Raw genomic sequence first — 21286 nt, 5'->3', positions numbered from 1 at the left:
TTGATTGTTGTCAAATTTTATTTTTGGGGAAAATATGTTTTTTTGGTTGTTCTTTAGAGCTACCCCAATCCCTGAAAAAGAGCCAAATTAGACCAGGCCGAATATGGGGAAGGTGACAAAAAAGCCCATAACTTGAGAATGATCACTCCTTTCCTCTTCAGATTTGCTGAGGTATGAACCAGGTGGTTGTCCTACATCACCAAATAGTCAGACAACTATTTACCTAAATAAATACTGAATTATAGTCCTGTAAACTTAGCTTTAGTTTAGACGGAAATTGTACTTTTTGGTGACAGGAACATAGGACTCCATCACTTTTCTCTAATTTATCAGAAAAACAGAAATCCCTGAAAAATATATCATTACTGAATTGTCTAAGGTGCTATTGAACAATAACCAGTAGTTGTATGGAAATATCTCATACAGTTCTATTGCAAATGAGATTTCTTTAGACATAGGCCTACCTCTTCTCTGATACAGTCAAATTCCGAATGGGGGATAAGTGGCATAATAGCCTATAAGTTAAGAATGCTCACTCTGATGGTCATCATATTTGGAGAGGGAAATACCAGGTGGCTGAACTACATCACCAAATAGTCAGAATAAGAGTAACCCAATAAAATAAAGTTTATTAGTTCTAAATTGCAAGCCTCTAAAACATAGGTGTAAATAGTACAGGTTTTATTAAAACTGGAACCTTAATTCAAAGTACAGTATAGAAATAATTTTGAAGCTTGACAGTGGAACACTCTCTGCCACTCTGGTTTGAGTGACAGCTGCATGTTTCAAAACTGTGTAGCCAACTGGGCAGCAGCAGCCATAACAATCTCCATCTCAGAGGGAGAGGGGCTGTGGATTGACAGTTCTGTTCAGATTATCACCAATCTAATGACAGATAACAGGTAACACATATGTCCAACTATGATATTAATATGTTGTTGAATATGTTGAAAGATTTGTGAGCTTTTAAACCATAGTGCAGGCATTCTGATCTAGGCAGAGGCTAGCAGAGCCCAGCTTACAAGGACTCAGAACCATACTGAACGTTGCTCAAGGACGAGATGATGAAGTTCATAAGAGACTATCGCCCCACTCAGATGACATACTGTCCTTCAAGGTCAAGGTTTCATATCACAGGTCATGTCGGGCCAGTTATTCAAGCACACATAACTATACGCCTACAACCAGTGATCAAGAACCACCCCAGGATCAGTAAAAGACTTAGACTGTCCAGAGACACTAGATTTGACATCCGTAGCCAGTGTTTCATTTGCAGCCAATGTTTCAATTGCAGCCAGAAAGTCACAAAGAGAGAAGGCCTGACCCCTATATGTACCGGTACAGGTGAAAGTACAAGGTCAAAGGTCCTCAACGCAGCCTCAGAGAGGTTTGATGAAATAATACATCACCGTATGCTGACCTATGAAGATCTTTTTGCCTATGATGCAAAGTATCACAGAAGTTGCCTAGGACACTATCTTTCAGAAAGGAACATTCTAGCAGCTAGAAACAAACATTTAACAGAAAAGAAGTTAAATGAACATGAAAGAGCTTTCATTGAGCTAACTGAAGAATTAACTAAGACAGTTTTTTCAAAGCATATGACTGTCACAACACTGAGTGCTGTAACTGAGAGCTATAAAGGAAAACTGAGTACAGCTACAGAACCAACAATGTATAAATCCTGGAAACTCAAAGAAAAGATGAACCAGCATTATGGGGATAAACTCATCTTCATTGAACGTCCTGGAAAATCTGATCTGATCTGTTCTGGTGCCATGACTGTTGGCCATGCAATGAGAGAAGCTTCTCTCCTCAGAGAAAACATAACAGAAGACAGGGAGACAATGCCTCCACAGAGAACAGAGACCCTCACTGACACTCAAATCCTCCACCAGGCTGCAGGTATATTGAGGAAAACTATGGAAAAGGTTGAGCATGAGCCTCAATTCTACATAAGCAGTGACAAGCTTTCCCTTCTCCAGTGCAGTGAATATGTGCCAAACACTCTGTATGATTTTGTGAACTGGTGTGTCAATGCAGGTGCATTTAAAAATGTGCAGACCTGTGATGAGGACCCAGCTCTGAAGAATAACACAAGTGTTATAACCTTTTGCCATGATCTAATTGCACAGTGCTGCAGCAGGCGTACACCTATCACACTAGGACTTGGGATTATGATCCATCATGAGTTTGGCAGCAAGGCCCTTATCAACAAGCTACACATGATGGGTCATTGTGTGTCGTATGATGAAGTGCGTCAATTTCTCACATCAGTAGCAGCAGATCAATTACAGAGAAGCAAAGGTGTTTACATTCCAAATGGACTGACAAGAACCACAGAACATGGGATAATTGATGCAGCCATTGACAACTTTGACCAGAATGAAGAGACGCTGGATGGCAAAAATACAACAGATTCCATGGCAATTGTTGTATACAGAAGAGGTGATGTTGCCACAGCACACAACCCCATCCTGAGAATCCCAGAGAGATCTCTCCATGCCCTGGACAGCTGTGATTTGGATAATGAAGAGGTTCAGAGGTAAATATTATAGACCAACTATCTGCCAGACACATGCAATACTTGATTGAAATGGCTCGGATATACTGTATGTTAATGCAATATAATCCAATATTAAAATGTAAAATGTGTAATGTGCACTGGAGGCTTCAAGTTTCACATTACACTTGTGTAAGTCAGACTAGCATTTGTCCAATATTCAAGTTACACATTATTTGTGAGGTCACACATCATAATCTAAGGAATCTGGAGTGTTGTTGTTTGTAAGGGCATTTTGTTAAAGATTGAATTATATGACAAAAGATGCCTAATGACTTGTTCTTGAATTTCAGATACATCAAGCCAGGTAGGCGATCTGAACCACCAGCAGTTCTACCACAGGTCCTCAAATCAGACAGCACAAAAGCTCAGGCAGCAGAAGGCCAAGACTTACTTTGGAAGGTGAGCCGTATCATGAAAGAAGAAGACCAGAGAATCCCAGGATGGTCTGCATTCAATGCCTATGTATCCACGTCAGACATCCCATTAACAACAGTACAATATATGCCCTTCATAAGAGCTTCACCATCAGACCTATCTACAATCTATACAGCTCTTTTGCAGCTCACACAGCTTGCTCAAGAACTGGGACAGAGGCATATACTTGTAACTGCTGACCTTGCCATCTACAGCAAAGCACAGCAAATTCTGTGGAGCAAACCTGAAGCTTTGGATGGCAAGATCACCATGAGAATTGGAGGAATGCACATCACCATGGCCTTTCTGGCAAGCATTGGGAAGGTGTATGCAGACGGGGGCCTCTTTGACATGATAACCGAGTCTGGAGTCTATGCTGACGCAACAGCTCGGCAGATGCTTCAGGGGAAACAACTGACAAGAGGTGTGAGGAGCATCAAGGTTGTTTCAGAGGCTCTGTTCAGGCTCTTCTGGATGGCACTGGTCTCCTGGCTGAACAAAAAAGGCCAGAGTCCATTGTCTGCTGAACAAGAACACCTCCTGCGAGATGTGCAGCATGCCTTTCATGGCGACGACCAGGTCTCTGCCAGACAGTTCTTAAGTGAAGTGGAGACAGACCGTCCTGAACTGAGGAGAAGAATACAACAGTTTTCAGAGAGGGGAGTTCAACAATCAGCAACTTTTAAGTACTGGCTGAATTTCCTCAAAGGGGCTGATCTCTTACTCAGAATGCTACGATCAGAGCGTGAAGCTAACTTTGACCTTCATCTCAACTGCATGTCTGAAGCAATACCATGGTTCCGGGCTGCTGGCAGGATGAAATGCAATGTGTGGTCATGGTATTTGACAGGTATGACGGCCCACAGTCAATCAAAGACCTGGAGAGGCAAAGGAGAGGTGGAGGTGATGGAAGGCCTACACATGTTATCACTGGCAACACAAATGTCCCAAACTACAGGAAGTACTTGAGGAGTAGTGGAAACAAGACTGCACTGTGCATGTTTGTGAGCAACTACATTGTCATTGCAGCCCCATAGAGACTACACTCAGATGACTCCATCATCTTGGCAGGTGGATTTGACAAAGGGGAGGAGGTGAAGAGCATCTGCACAGCAGGAGTCAGCAGTTTGACATCACTGTACAGTGATCAGGAGGAGGCAGACACAAGGATGGTGCTCCATGCCATACATCTTGCAGAGTCATATTCCCGCATCATTGTGAGGTCTGATGACACAGATGTGGAAGTACTGCTCATATACTATGCAAGCAAAGAAATGTTTGGTTCATCTCTGGTGTACATGCATACAGGCCATGGAATGAGAGAGAGCTATGTCCCCATCAACACCATATCTGAGAAGATTGGAAAAGACATGTCTAACTGTCTACCAGCATGTCATGCACTCACTGGCTGTGACACAACAAGTCGTTTGTACAGAATAGGAAAGACAACAGCATTCAACAAACTCAAGACCCATCTCAGCGAGCTCAAAGATCTGGCCCATTTTGGACTCTCTGCCAGCTTGGAAGAGTCTTTGCCAGTCGCAAGAGAATTTGCGCTACTCCTATATGGAAAAAAGAAAATGGAAAATGGATTGATTGGGTTACTCTTATTCTGACTATTTGGTGATGTAGTTCAGCCACCTGGTATTTCCCTCTCCAAATATAATGACCATCAGAGTGAGCATTCTTAACTTATAGGCTATTATGCCACTTATCCCCCATTCGGAATTTGACTGTATCAGAGAAGAGGTAGGCCTATGTCTAAAGAAATCTCATTTGCAATAGAACTGTATGAGATATTTCCATACAACTACTGGTTATTGTTCAATAGCACCCTAGACAATTCAGTAATGATATATTTTTCAGGGATTTCTGTTTTTCTGATAAATGAGAGAAAAGTGATGGAGTCCTATGTTCCTGTCACCAAAAAGTACAATTTCCGTCTAAACTAAAGCTAAGTTTACAGGACTATAATTCAGTATTTATTTAGGTAAATAGTTGTCTGACTATTTGGTGATGTAGGACAACCACCTGGTTCATACCTCAGCAAATCTGAAGAGGAAAGGAGTGATCATTCTCAAGTTATGGGCTTTTTTGTCACCTTCCCCATATTCGGCCTGGTCTAATTTGGCTCTTTTTCAGGGATTGGGGTAGCTCTAAAGAACAACCAAAAAAACATCTTTTCCCCAAAAATAAAATTTGACAACAATCAATTTCATTAATGGGAGACCCTAAAGATAAGAAAAATCATTGTTGTCATTTGCTCTACCTCGGGTAGGGGTATCTCAAAATCTGAGGGCCCTTCCTGCTAGACTATAATAGGTGACTGATTCCACTGTATCATGGCCGTTCTCAATTCACGCTCTGCTCCTAGCAAGTGTGTTCCGTTATCAGAGCGCAGTTCCTGAACTTGACCACGTCTTGCTATAAAGCGTCTGAGTGCATTTATGAAAGAGTCCGTGTCCAGTGAAGGTGCCACTTCAATGTGGATTGCTCGTATGGCCATGCAGGTAAAAGTGACTCCATACCTCTTCACTACACTCCTTCTGCTCCTCCCCTGGAAAGGTCCGAAATAGTCTATCCGACATGTGTAAACGGAGGTTCACCCGGAGTTTCAGAAGGTAAGTCTGCCATCCTCTGGGACATTGGCTGAGCATTCCACCGTCGACAGGTCCTTGTGGCTGTACTGGCGCCAATAATCCAATATTTCTCACGCAATTTGGATAACATGTGGTTACGACCACCATGTCCCACCTCTTGATGAATGTGTCTTAGAATAATGGATGATATATGTAAATCCTTAGCTAGTATTATGGGATGTTTAGCTTCCGCAGGCATAGATGACTTGCTGAGTCGACCACCAACTCTCAGAATACCATCTTCCATCCGCGGGTAGAGTGTATAGATGTGACTATGCCCTTTCACACTTTTGCCATTTTGCAGCCTGGAGTATTCCTCTGGAAACCTATTCTTTTGGGTAAACTTGATAATCTCCAGTTCTGCCTTTTCAAGTTCCTCCACTGGCAACTGGCAACAGTCTTCCTCTTTAATGTTACCATGTCCTTCTCCAATGAACGTTGTCGTCGTTGCACATCTAAGTCGGACTGTGCAAGTGCCATGCTCAATTGTCTCCTCTTCTGACAAAGGGATAAGAGCCAGGTCTTGAATTTCAAGATCCAGGCCACAGACTTTCTCAGATGGGTCCAAGAGTCAGCGTAATGGATCATGCGTGTAACTGTATCCGCCTCCTCTATGACATGTACAGTATTCACTGTAGCGGCTTTCTTGACCTCAGGGTCATCTGGTTGAAGTTGATGAACGTCTTCGGGATTGACAGGCCACTTGCTTTCTGGTAGCAGGAGAAAATTAGGCCCTGGCACCCTTTCTGCATGCCCTTTAGCAACAAGGTCATTCATGAAGACTGTATAATCAACGTGAAAAGAAGAATCCTTCTGTAGCCTTTTCTTCAGGTGTATAGCACGCTGCTATATGATTTTTTTTGTTGCTATATGATCTATGATTTTCTTATTATTTGGCATGATAACATCCCGTTTCCTTAAAGATAAGTTAATCTGGTAATGACCATTCACTAGTTTTGCTGAGTTGGTGGCCAATTCCATAAACTTCAGATCCTCTCTTGACATGCCAGCTTGTTCATCCATGCTGCATTCAGGGAAGTCCGTCTTAAACTGCTGCTGCCAAAGTTCATCCAAATTCACAACTGACACTCTGTTTACTGATAGGTCTGGCTCCTCACAATCCATTGCATCTCTGCTGTCATCTTTCAGTGGCCCATTCACAGTCCAACCCAGCATGGTCCTGGTTGCATAGGGAGCATTATTAACACTGCGAATGACTTGCAGTGGTTCCAAGGCCTTAGAAATAATGTGTCCCTATCAACAGCTCAATTTCAGCATCGATCTCCGGCAAATGGACATGCTTTAAATGAGGCCATCTCTGAATATCCCTCTGTCTTGGGATGTTCCCCTTGTGAACAGGCATGCACACCTGCGTATAAGACCTCCAGTCCTGACACGATGCAGCTACTCACCATTTTCTCTTGGCCCATTGTCCGTAAGAGAACATGTGCCGTCTTCCCTGTAAGGTCAAGCTTGTGCATTAAAGCCTCTGTACAGAATACTGCTGTACTTCCTGGGTCCAAGAAAGCATAGGTGGTAACAATCTTGCTGCCCTTCTTGGACTTAACCTGTACTGGAACTATGGGGAGTTTACAGTCATGGTCACCAGCCCCAGTAAGACCACTCGACACCAGGGTGTTGTCTAGTGACACCTCTGATTTCCTCTCAGCTTGGTTGGAGTACCCATCCCTTTCCTTTGATGGAATGTGAAGTATGGTTGGATGTTTGAGACCACATTTTTCACAGGAAATCCATTTACTGCAAACTTTGCTGATGTGCCCAACACACAAACAGCCAAAACAGGCACCATTTTCCTTCAAGAAGCCTATCTTCTCTGTGTGAGAACAACAGGGGACACAGATCTAATGCGTGTCCTCCTCCACAGAAAAGACAGGTCTTCCTTACTGTAAGACTATGTTCCTTCTCTTCAATACCAAGCTGAGATCCGTTTTTCAACGGGGCCTACAGTGGTGGCGAAGCTGGTTCCTTTAATTCCGGAACGAGGTGGTAGATTGAGTTTGCTTATGCCTCGGTTTGTCATCAGTGATGGAGCATCCTGTATGTTCCCAAACACTGGGTCGGTTAAGATTCTCACTTGTCTCTCAATGAAATGAGTGATGTCAAATTGTCAATGAATGTAGCTCTCTGTCTGCGACTTTCCTGCAGTTCACAGGCTACAGTTCTCCACTTGTCCCTGACTTGGTAAGGCAACTTCCTTATAAGCCTCTCAGAAAAAAGCTGTAATCCTGAAGAGCCTGTACATCTTCAGTTTTAATGGGGGGCCATGAAAGAGCCTTCTCCATGTAAGCAGATGCGACTCTCTGCTCATTTCCAAACTGTTCCTGTAATAAAACCTTGGCCTTAGCATATCCCCTCACTGGATCAATGTGCTGACAGCCTGACAGCTTCTAACAAGTTCCTTGGGATGACCCTTTGTGTGCTGTTCCAGGAAATGGAGTCGGTCACTGTGGTTCGCAGTGTTCTTTTCCACACCATTCTCAAATGCTCTTATAAAGGCGTGGTATTTTAATGGATCACCATTGAAGATTGGTATCTCTCTCTTTGGCAGAAATGAGAGGCATTGCTGTTGGGCCAACAGAGTAGTTATTTAATTTTGCTTTCTCATAATGCTCAACATGTTGTTTTTATCCTCGTCGTCTGGAGCAATATTATACTGTGAATGTGGCTCAGGTTCGTGGCGTCTAAATGACATAGGCTCAGAGTGAATGAACTGAGATGGGTATTCTTCCTTGGGCCTTGTTCCTGCTGTATCCAAGCGGTCGTGATTGATTTTCTTTAGTGACATTTGAGGAAGAAATGGATAGGCCTTAGCTCTGAGGGTTTGTGCTTTCCCTTGTCCTTTTCCCAGATATTAATTCATTCCATCTGAATGCTTTGTCGTTGAGCTCTTCCCACCTAGGACGCTCTGAGATCTAAACACATCCAGTTTGGCCATGTGCACTGCTATTTCCTCATCCAGCTGAAGTTGCTCCTTTCTTTTACGTAGCTGCTCTTCCTCCTGTTCCAGTTCATGTTTGTCCTTTAGTGTTTTTTGTCTTATCCGTAGTGCTGCCAGGTCAGCCTCCACTTTAAGACATGCAGAGGATATAGTAGAGGTAGTAGACCTTCTGCCTGTTGCAGAGCTCTGTGGTTTAGAAACTCTGCTTCCCACATTTGATACACTGTCGCTGGGTTTTACCACATCTTGTATATCATCTGTTGTGATTATGGAGACAGCCTGTACTGGTATATGAAGTTCAACAGGTATTGGCTCACTCAACCACTGTACAACATCCCCTTCAAGTGTGCTGCTGTATTCCATAATACTAGAAAACCATTCATTTTGTTTCATCTGTTCATCCTCTGGGAGTAAAGGCCTCAATGTCCTATGTGATATGGCAGCATTTTCACAAAGTGTAATTAAACTCTCCAAAAGGGTTTGTACATGTGAGACATTTTCCTTTGTTTTCATGAGTGATTTAATTTGTGGTATGAGCCCTTTAATTTCATTCACGGTTAATTTGAGTTCCCGTTGAAGATGTTCAATCTTATTCTCCAAGGCCTTTTCAGTGAGTTTAGTTTCTCCCTTTTGACACTCTGGAACATCCATACCTTCCATATAAAATAAGAAAATAACAAACAATATATAACGAAAATGCGGTCAACAAAAAATACAACGACCCTGTCTCCCCTCTCTCTCCACTAGAATACAGGTGAACAGGTGTTTAAGTTACCCTCGGGCTATCCCCGCCCATAATCATGTGACTTCCGGAAGGAAGAACATAACGTCATCAAACAATAAACAAACAAGCAAATAAACTCACAAATCATATTCATGGCTCCTACATATAATGTTAACTTGTGTTAATGTAATGGCAAAATGTGTATGTATAATACTAACAGTTTATTATTGTGTAATACTCTCATTCGAACGAGCCATTAAGGAATGTACTATTATTGATCATTATTATGAATGTGTAGTGAGATTTAACTTGTAACCCTAGACAGAGTTCCAACTTGGGCCACAGTGAACACATGGTTGGCCAGCAGATGACCCCTTCCTTCTAGGGAGGGGGTTACATACGGGTCAAGAGATCACCTTTGACCTAGGCTTCAGTGTCACTCATAGCCTGTCTCCTGCTGACCATTCCCTAATGCAGGGGTTCTCAAACGTATCACTCAAAGGTCCGCATCTGATTTTCATTCAAGGTCAGAGGTCTGGAACGATTGGTGATAACAAAATAACATTTATTCAGCTCACTTATAACTTTTAAGCAACATGCAAGTTCAACACAGTCAAAATACATTCAAGTAAATTTCTGTGCTGGCTGGTTCTTTGTTTGATTGTGTAAAAAAAAAATATATATATATATATATATAGTATGCCTAGTGGGAGAAATGGCATTGTTTGCCTGCAATCAGTTGCTTGAACCTAGGCACAAATGGTGTGATTGAGTGTCCAGCAACTGAAGTGGCTTCAGTTGCTTTGTGTTGTTGTTTCATAGATCTCACAAACAATTAGTTTGTTGATTCAAGACTTAAACTGTCAAAGTTGTGTTGTCCTCGCCTCTGTGTTCTGTGGATACTGTTGTTGAAATGTCTGTGCTTGGTGTCATAGTGAAATGTCTGTGCTTGGTGTCATAGTGAAATGTCTGTGCTTGGTGTCATAGTGAGATGGCTGTACTTGGTGTCATAGTGAAATGTCTGTGCTTGGTGTCATAGTGAAATGTCTGTGCTTGGTGTCATAGTGACATGTATGTGCTTGGTGTCATAGTGAGATGTCTGTGCTTGGTGTCATAGTGAAATGTCTGTGCTTGGTGTCATAGTGAAATGTCTGTGCTTGGTGTCATAGTGTGATGGCTGTACTTGGTGTCATAGTGAGATGTCTGTGCTTGGTGTCATAGTGACATGTCTGTGCTTGGTGTCATAGTGACATGTCTGTGCTTGGTGTCATAGTGAAATGCCTGTGCTTGGTGTCATAGTGTGATGGCTGTACTTGGTGTCATAGTGAGATGTCTGTGCTTGGTGTCATAGTGAGATGTCTGTGCTTGGTGTCATAGTGAAATGTCTGTGCTTGGTGTCATAGTGAGATGTCTGTGCTTGGTGTCATAGTGACATGTCTGTGCTTGGTGTCATAGTGACATGTCTGTGCTTGGTGTCATAGTGAGATGGCTGTACTTGGTGTCATAGTGAGATGTCTGTGCTTGGTGTCATAGTGACATGTCTGTGCTTGGTGTCATAGTGACATGTCTGTGCTTGGTGTCATAGTGAAATGCCTGTGCTTGGTGTCATAGTGACCTTTTACATTGCCACTCTTCACAATCCCTACTGTCAAAACTCATGGGCTTTGTGCTGGACTGGGGCAAAATGAGCATATTTGTCTGTCCACTCCTCTTTGAATACTCTGTGTTCTTGGTCAACTTTTCTTTTCTTTGTAAATTGTGACGACATCTTTACCTCATTGGCGATGGAATGTTCTGTGAAGATCAAATCACAGTATTCTAGAAAAAATCTAAATATTTCAAAATCCAGTAATAACCTGCATTCACTAGATATTTCCATTTAAAATCAATTGGCTAAATCACAATAAACATAAAATAAGCTGTTATATAAGAAGGCTAATAAAAAATGATCAGTCATTTCCATCATATATGCCGTCACTCTTACAACTTGTAAGCTGCCTAGTTTGGCAACGGTAAACTACAGCACTTATCATTAAGCGTTCGTTAAAAACAAATAAAATGTAAACTATAAAATTCTCTAAGGTTAAATCCTAAACACACATGTATCAGTGGAGTCAGGAAAATGTTACGTCTAAGCTCCCTAGAGAGCCTAAAACAAAGTCATTAGAGCACCTAGATCATGTGGACTAGAACCAAAGCCTGCACACGTTTCAGAACTGATATACCGTAAACATGGTTTGAGTAAGAGGAGGTCCTGTAGTGGATGCTGCTCCAGCTGACCTTATAAAGAGATCGAGTAGTCAAGAGATGTTCTTTTCACACACACACACACACACACACACACACACACACACACACACACACACACACACGCCTGTGTTTGTCAGACACAGCCATGGTTCCACGCGTCCTATGGGCTGCATGCACTCTCCTTATCTCTCCTTGTTTGTCTCTCTTTTTCTTCATCTTTCTTTCCTCTGCTACCAGGGAGAACAAGATGTTCACTGAGAATGAAATTAGGAACGTCTTGTTCCAAGTGCTGTCTGGTTTGGCATTTGTGCACAAGCATGGTAAGATGCTTTTGTCCTGCTGTTCTTTTGTCTGTTTATTTGCATGACATGACATGACATGGTTGTGTGTGTGTTTGTGTGTGTGTGTGTGTGTGTGTGTGTGTGTGTGTGTGTGTGTGTGTGTGTGTGTGTGTGTGTGCGTGCGTGCGTGTATTGTGTGCGTGCGTGTACTTGTGTGCGTGCGTGTATTGTGTGCGTGCGTGTACTTGTGTGCATGTGTGTATTGTGTGCGTGCGTGTACTTGTGTGCATGTGTGTATTGTGTGCGTGCGTGTACTTGTGTGCATGTGTGTATTGGCATACTCCATGTTTAAAAAACGCATATGGCGCCACTGTCCTGCTTATGTCTCTATGTAGCGTTAAACATCTGAAAAAAAGAACCAAACATGCGATGTGAACTTGGGGGCTCTCCAGAGAGCATGTTTGGGTTAGGGTTAGGGGGCTCTCCAGAGAGCATGATCAATGAGTTAGCTCCCCCGAAATATCATGAAACAACAATCATTTGTAAAATATTTAAAAACAATAATAAAAAATAAAAAAACATATTGTTAATGAAAGATGACTGATATAACTGACTACTTGACATTCCCAAGAACCCGATATTCAACTTCTGCTATCTCAGTAAACCTGAATCTGTTTTGTAGTGATACTATACTCTCTGGAACTACTCTTTTTTTTATTGTATGTGTGTGTGTGACTCAGCATTCTTCCACCGGGATATGAAACCAGAGTACCTGCTGTGAATGGGGCCTGAGCTGATCAAGATTGCTGATTTTGGATTGGCTAGAGAGATCCGCTCTAGGGATCTAAAGGCCGATTTATGCTTCTGCGTCGAATTTAGGCGCGTCTACGCCGTAGCCTACGTAAGGGCTCTCGCACTTTATACTTCTGCGTAGGTCGCTCTGCAATTACACCGTCACATCGCTAGTTGGCAGTGTGTTTTCTAGAATACATGTACACAATTACAATTGACCATTAACAATGTACCATTTACAATGTACCATTTACATATACATATCGGATTAGCAACACAGACACGGCTCAGACTGGCTCACACGGCTCAGTCTATATTTATTTCCATATTTATTTCTGACTCAGACATATTCATACAACTACATTTACACTAGTTGTAGAAATTGTGTACTCGAGAAAACGTCACACTTCATAACGTATTGTATTCATAACACCACATATGGACAGGGTCTGTATTGACTTGCCGTTTGGTCCGGATGGGGACAGTGGTCCGGACTTTGAGCTTAGAGAGCTCAGCAAGAGGTATAAAGAGTCTGTATGCCCTGTGAGCTCTGTTGCTTGAACTTTCTGTTGCTTGTGATGGAGTGCCGTACTTTGCAAACTACTTATTAAATGCTCAAAAGGACACGTATTGTGTTTATGCTATTTTGCCTGATGTCTCACCAAGGACCAGTTAATCTGAATTTAAGATTTCCACAACAGTTAGTTGCTCATGTGACCACTAGTAGAGCTTTCATCATGGCCATAACCGTCTGAAATTGTACTGGGGATTACATGTATGTTATTTATTCTTTATACATTACAAACAGATTACACACATTAGACACACATACACTGCAAAATTATTACAGACATAACACGCTTTACACAAATTACAGATGTAAACACATAGATTATAATTAGTACACATATTACACACAAACACAGATAAAATCCACCAAATGTTCCACCACAGGTCTGGTATAGTAACAGAGCATCTAATTTCATATTGTTATGCCAAGATGTTTTATATAATAAACTTTACTACCACTGTTAGCCACATGAGGGCAGCATGCCCCTAGATGCCAGGACATCTGAACTCAGCGTGGCCCCAATTCAATCAATTACAGATTACAAATGTCCAGGTTAGGCAAAAGCATGATTCTTCTTCTGCTACAATAATGAATGTCTTGATTCCAGTCTATAATGTACACATGTGTGAAACGAAAGCAGAGTGAACTGTATTTCTTAGAATTTGATTGATTTGGGGCGTTACAATCAGTTTCTTATACCACCGACCAACCACAAATCTTCAGTGAAGTACAGTTCAGTTTAGGTACTTAACTATCAATCAACAGCATAAGTTAGGTCTAAAACCACAACAGAAACAAATCTTTTTTGTGGAATTATACAAATTATATATTTTATTTATCTTAGAAGAGGGGTATATCAAAACCCCCAAATATACCAACTTTGTTTGAGATGAGAGGGATAGAGGGATGTTTATGAAAGTTTCCTTTTTTACACCCTAAATCAATGTTCAAGTATTGTTTATTGTGTGCTTTCTTGTCAATCATTGTAGAGGCTTCAAAGTCTGACTAGTGGTCATGGTCTGTTCTCAGTAGTTTTATACACAGAAATTACAGAAATGTAATGAAGTCCGATCTTAATATAGAAGCAATCTTTATTTGAAGTAAAAGCAGCATGAGTCTACCACTTCTCAGGTGGATAGCAAATATAATCTTGATGGCTGGGCTTTTCCGTGCTATTTTATCAGATCCAAAACATTCTGGCATGCTGTACATCCGGCTTTACCATCATGCTTCACATCTACATATGCTTTTTAGGAAAGTGGACTGCACTTATATAGCGCCTTTATCCAAAGCGCTTTACAACGGCCTCTCATTCCCCCATTCTCACACACACACACACACACACACACACACACACACACACACACACACCAATGTCGGCAAGCTACCATGCAAGGCGCCGGCCCGCTCACTGGGAGCAATTTGGGGTTCAGTGTCTTGCCCAAGGACACTTCGACATGTGGCCAGCCGGGGCTCGAACCGCCGATCTGCCAACCTTGCGATCATTAGACGGCGGCTCTACCTCCTGTGCCACAGCCGCCCCGTAGTGTAGTGTTGGATTGCTGACTGGACCTTAAACTTGAAGTGATGTTAATGAACTACTGTCCCAATAAATGTCCTTATCTATGACCTTGATTTGTACAGGAAAATACGTAATTAACTTCTCAGGAAGAAGGACTAGACTAATCTAGTATATGAGTGTAAATGAGATAATAGGTAACTATGTTGGTCACAGTGATGTATTGAATATAACAAAGATCTATTTTATTTTGAGTTAAAATGAGTTCCTAATATAGTATTCAATATTTCTGCAATTCCCATTGTGTCCCTCTGTTTCCATGGAGAAGGTACTATCTGGCTTAGACTAGTTTTATGATGTACTACTGACATCATATTGTAATATCTTTACCCTTAAACCATGACATGGGACAAGTGACTAAAGCAACATTGTTATCGTTTCACAAAAGTGCTGTAAATAAGGTTTAAGACATTATTTTGAAACTGATAAACCATAGGTATACATCTGGATAACAACAGATAGTTACTTGTACTGTAATTTAATTACAAAATGCACAGCACTCTAATTGATTAACTATGTATCAATGGAGTGAACTTTGTATCAATGGATCATTAATTGTAAGGATGTACTCATTGAACCTTGGAGATAGAGCCAACACAAAGCAGTAACAGGTTGGATGATTGTCTGGTATCGGAGTAACCTTTATTTTTATATTGCAGTTTACTACAGTACCAAAGTGTCCTGGGACTAGATACATAAGAGACCTGTATAAATAAAGGATACATATATCAAACATGAATACTGAATTCCCTCATGGTAATGGTATCATAATTCAGAAAAGTGTTGCTACCAAACACACCTAGTTTTGTGTGTCACGCAAAGTGACTAAAACTGGCAGGATGTCTCCAATGAAAAAGCTCAGGGGTTGGATTACTCATTATACGAGGGGGAGGAGCTGGACAGTGGTTAACACAGAGGTATTTGAGCAGGGCCACAGTTCTGCTCTGTGAGTGCTTGGGGTAAGGACGATGGGCTTTCTTGTGCCGATCCTTTTAGCTCTGCTAGCCTCCGTGCTGGGGGGCCTATACCTCCTCGGCGCATTCCGTCAGCGGCGTCCTGGGGAGCCCCCCCTGGATAGGGGTCCCATCCCCTGGCTTGGTCACGTTCTTGAGTTCCGCAGGGACACCGCAAAGTTCCTGGAGAGGATGAAGAAGAAGCACGGGGATATTTTCACTGTGCAGCTGGGAGGCTTCTACTTCACATTCCTCATGGATCCCCTGTCCTTCGGGTCCTTCGTCAAGGAGGCCCGCGACAAGCTGGACTTCACAAAGTTCGCCAGGCAGCTGGTGGTCAAAGTGTTTGGTTACCACAGCATGGAAAACGACCACAAGTTTCTCCAGATGTCCAGCAACAAACACCTCATGGGGGACGGTCTGGTGGTCATGACGCAAGCCATGATGAGCAACCTGCAGAATCTCATGCTGCACAGCATCGGCTCCGGCCCGAAGGAGGACGACCGTGAGACCTGGATGGAGGACGGGCTGTTCAACTACAGCTACAACATCGTCTTCAGGGCGGGTTACCTGGCCCTGTTTGGTAACGAGACCGCCAAGGCCTCTGGGAGCCTGGAGAAAGCCAGGGAGGTCGACCGGGTGGAGTCTGAGGAGCTCTTTCGCGAGTTCCGCAAGTACGACCGCCTCTTCCCCGACCTGGCCTACGGGGTTTCGTCGCCCAATGCGAAGATGGAGGCGGAGAGGCTGAAGAGGCTGTTCTGGAAGGTGCTGTCCGTGCAGAAGGTCCGTACCAAGGACAACATCAGCGGCTGGGTGAGGGAGCAGCAGCAGGTGAGGGAGGAGTACGGGATGAAGGAGTCCATGCAGAACCGCTACATGTTCCTGCTCCTGTGGGCGTCCCAGGGGAACACCGGGCCCGCCGCCTTCTGGCTCCTCCTCTTCCTGATGAAGCACCCGGACGCCATGAAGGCCGTCCGGGCCGAGGTGGAGGAGGTGCTGAGGGAGACGGGACAGGAAGTGAAGCGCGGCGGGCCCCTCGTCGACCTGACCCGGGACATGTTGCTGAGGACGCCCGTCCTGGACAGCGCTGTCGAGGAGACCCTGCGCCTGACGGCCGCCCCGGTCCTCACCAGGGCCGTGCTGCAGGAGGTATCGCTGAAGATGGCCGACGGGCATGAGTACCACTTCCGAGAGGGCGACCGCATAGCGCTCTTCCCATACACCGCCGTTCAGATGGACCCGGAGGTCCACCCCGACCCGCTCGCGTTCAAATACGATCGCTTCCTCATGCCGGACGGAGGCAAAAAGACGGATTTCAACAAGGGGGGGAAGAAACTGAAGTACTACAATATGCCCTGGGGCGCGGGGGTCAGCATGTGCCCCGGGCGTTTCTTTGCCACCAACGAGCTGAAACAGTTTGTCTTCCTCATGCTCACGTACTTTGATTTTGAGCTCCAAAATCCAAATGAGGAGATACCGGATATTGACACCAAACGCTGGGGCTTTGGATCTATGCAGCCAACCAGGGAGATCCAGTTTCGGTACAGACTCAGGTTTTAAACCTCTGAGTGACACAAACATACTAACACTTATAATGTATCCTTTAATCTGCTAAACTGTTGATCTGATGATGAGTATTACACTAGCTGGTGCCTGAACATTTGCATATCTTGAATAATAGAAAATCTATTTACAATAACAGCATGATTGTCATATGTTGTAGTAGAGGGGAAAATAATAGAAGAAAAAAAAAGATGCTGATGAGTAACAGGACAGGATTTGCAAATAGTACTAGTGCTGTACAGATGTTGAACACAATCCCTATGCAGAAGTGGACCACTGAATGTATGCATTCTGCTGTGCTGTTTGTGTTTAGGTTATAACCTGTGCACCATAGCTTATGATTGTATAGGATTACACTGACATTATAGGAAATGTTTTTTAGTTTTTAAATGTTTTCTCTTGAGATTTGTAAATCAGATCAAATAAAATGTGTTTATCTTTAAAGCTGATCGACATGAATGATAGGCTACCTTTCTTCCACAATATTGTACCATTACACAACATAAATATAGTTATTATGATGTGTCCCACATCCAATACTCTCTGTGGTAAATGTACATACACTGCTACAAGTTCACACACTGAAAAAGGCCAACATGTTTGTTGTGTGTGTTCACCTACTGCTGCATGCTAGAAGAAAGACTTGATTATATTTTATTTAAAAAGCAAAAAGAAACCCGCAGCACGTACAACTTTACTTGGGATTCTTCAAACTCCTCATTAGCACATGAAAAGCCACACATGTGTATCCTGCTGGGAAAAGGCAAATTGGACAGCAACATGTGTTTCCCGTTGTGGCTATATGGGCAGGAACTTACCAGAAAAGAGAATGGAAAATTTCAGTCAGTTGCAAAACACATTACATGTATTGTCTGATTATAATCATTATCTGAGAAGGTAGAAGGTATAACACATTATCTGTTGTAGTTGAGCCTCAAGATTCATGTTTAGATTAACTTCCTTTTTTGTTTGTTCAATTAGATGTGAGAAACTACCACAAAGGGTTACTATTATTTATTTCCTTAGAGCAGCTTGTTTGGTAGAGGCTGTGTCTCCGGAGGTAGAGGCTGTGTCTCAGGAGGTAGAGCCGGTGTCTAATGATTGCAAGGTTGGCAGTTCTGCGGTCCGAACTCCCCGGCTTGAGCAAGACACTGAACCCCATAATTGCTCCCAATGAGCGGGCCGGCGCCTTGCATGGTAGCTTGCCATTGGTGTGTGAATGTGTGTGTGAATGGGTGAATGAGAAGCCACTGTAAAGCTCTTTGGAATAAGGCGCTATATAAATGCAGTCCATTTACATGATTACGGAATACATTTTCAATCCAGGAAGCGTTCCTTGTTCTTTGAGGTCATAATGACATTGAGTTATATGTTAGTTACGGTATATCAATTATGAGTTATCAAACTGTACACCTTTGCCTTGCCACATAAAAGGCAAGTATCACACAAATATAAACGCCTTCATCACCAATCATGAAGTATTGTTTATAGTTTGTTTATAAAAGTTTCAATGTTTTGATTATGTACTCATGGGGAAAAACCATACATGTAAAAAGGGTAGGCGCAATAAGCCATGGCTTCAGCCTACACCTTTTTGGTCCTGGTGTTACAGTCACGCATTGTGTGACTGTGTACATTTTTAATATCTGTATTATGAATTGTAAAGGGACCAAAATAAACATTCTCAATCTCAAATCTCAATCTCAAAAGTATTCACCATGTTCTGTCCTGAAGAGGGCACTGTCAAATGAAGTGTAACTTGACAAAACAAACATGTTTTGCTGATGCATGTGCTGAGGGTATACATTTGACCAGATTTGAAGTGTACATTTTGTAAAAAGTGAATTCGCCTCAACAGAAAATGTGTTACATACAATAGATGTCTCGATAGAGGGTGTCAGTGTCAAGTTCATATATATTTGGACTAATAATAAAGTATAAATACTGTATGAAATTCTATACTATACACTGCAATGTTAACAGCAAATTCACTACTTGCAAAAGTAAAGGGATACGCTGAAATCCACATGTGTCATTGTGATATTTCACCCATTTATGTTCCATATAGTTTACACATTTCTTAAACAAAACACCGCAGGCCTATAAACTACATCATTATGTGTGTATTAGTGTAAACAGTGAATCATAACACATGTACACTTGATCTATTCACATTTTTCCTGTAGCCATGCAGAGAAAAGAGGTTATAATATACAGTAGTCTTTCCATCTGAGTTATCATGACACACACACACACACACATACTGTTAAGTCACAAGGCTCTGGAGGTCCGGAGCAGCATCAGGGAGAACCTTCTGGGTGAATGAATGGGCTGTACAGCAGACACCATCCTGGATGAAATAAACAAATAGTAGGGCGGCCGGTCATGGAGGCGACCAAGCCGGGGGGAACAATGGAGCCATGGTTAGAAGACTGGACTCCTGAGTGTCCTGCCTGTACTTGGTGGTGAGGGGTTTTGAAGAAAAATGACCCATTGTCTCGCTCTCTCATCCTGCTTCCGAGCCTGTGGCAGCTAAGCTAAAGTCTCTGGAAACAATCCCAGGATGCTCTACTGTAAAGAATAGTCAACGCTATGACCCCCACGGAGAGGTAGGTGTGCCTTTTTTCCCTGTTTCCATTTCTCTGTGATGCTGTTAAAATGCTGTCTGGAGAGTTTAGTAAAGTGAATGTAATGGCATGTAGTACTAGTGTACAGAGTATAATGTGCTGTTGTTGACTCAGTATTTCTTTGTATGTTAATGATACAGAGAAATTAATATGAATTGTTGGTTTCTTGGTTTGCAAACAGGTCAAAATGCAGAAACATATCTTAGCAAACACGCCCCTCAGTATATAACTAGAAGTATTTTGTTTTATTTAGAGCTTTTTTTGTCATCAAAATGTTTCTCCATATTAGGTGGAAATCATTCCCTACTCCATAATATGATGGGTCTGTACAATGTTTATATTGTCTTCTGCTAGATGATTAAACATTTACAATATCTACAGTTAGTTCATGTTGATCGTATGCCTAAAATTTGGGGTCAAATTAATTTTGACAAAGGCAGCTCAGAAGATTTATTGGATTTCCAATCGTGAAAAGATAAGTGACAACAATCGACCATTTCTAAAGTTGACTTTGATTTGACTTCCTGAATTGACTGAGTTGACGTTGTTGAAGTACAGAACTTGAACTTATAGTTGTTTGAACCTATTGTTGACAACGTTTCTAAAGGTCAGGTACCTACTCAAGATTCAAGATTCAAGATGTTTATTTGTCACTCACAAGTACAAGGAGATACTTTCGCTGGTGGGGCTCCACCTAGGCACAAACATGTACATTTCAAGCCTGCAAACTGTGACACTTTAAATAACGTGAAAAAATACTATTGTGCAATATGACAACCCTAGTTGACTATCTGTGCAGTATAGTACAGTGGATTGTGTACATAGCCTTTATTTATGTAAACCAGCTCCTTACCTTCTTGTGATTTTTTCTTTTTCTAAAAGTTTTTTTTTCTTCCCTTTCCTAACACCAGGGGAGCCACCCCTCCTAAATTTCGTTGTTTGGTACCTGTACTGTAGCAATGACAATAAAGTCCATTAATTAATTAATTCATTCATTCATTCACCTAGGGTGCATATAAACATGAATAAATAACCTAGACATATACAATGAACAAAAATATAAACACAACACTTTTGTTTTTGCTCCAACTATCCACGAGTTGAAATCAAAGACTTTTTCTATGTACACAAAAGGCATATTCCTCTCAAATTGTGTTCACAAATTTGTTTAAATCTGTTGAAGTTTTGAGGGAACGTGCAATTGGCATGCTGACTCCAGGAATGTCCACCAGAGCTGTTGCCTGTGAATTAATTTCTCTACCATAAGCCGTCTCCAAAGTCATTTCCAATTCCAATTCTCGGAAACGCCTTCGGTGACGGCTTACGAGAAAAATGAACATTCAACAGCTCTGGTGGACATTCCTGCCA

General features: G+C 42.3%; 1 protein-coding gene across 1 annotated transcript; it reads left to right on the top strand.

Annotated features, from left to right (window-relative positions):
* The first annotated feature begins 15730 nt into the window (after window positions 1-15730).
* LOC308171852 (5-beta-cholestane-3-alpha,7-alpha-diol 12-alpha-hydroxylase-like) lies at window positions 15731-17740 on the top strand. Its single transcript, XM_080546756.1, has one exon. The coding sequence runs from the start codon at window positions 15744-15746 to the stop codon at window positions 17286-17288; it is 1545 nt and encodes a 514-aa protein (XP_080402882.1). The 5' UTR covers window positions 15731-15743; the 3' UTR covers window positions 17289-17740.
* Window positions 17741-21286: the final 3546 nt, after the last annotated feature.

The sequence above is a fragment of the Nansenia antarctica genome (genome assembly GCF_963989245.1).
Source record: "Nansenia antarctica genome assembly, chromosome: 16".
In the NCBI taxonomy this organism is placed as follows: domain Eukaryota; kingdom Metazoa; phylum Chordata; class Actinopteri; order Argentiniformes; family Microstomatidae; genus Nansenia; species Nansenia antarctica.
This window is presented reverse-complemented; position numbering and strand designations above follow the sequence as displayed.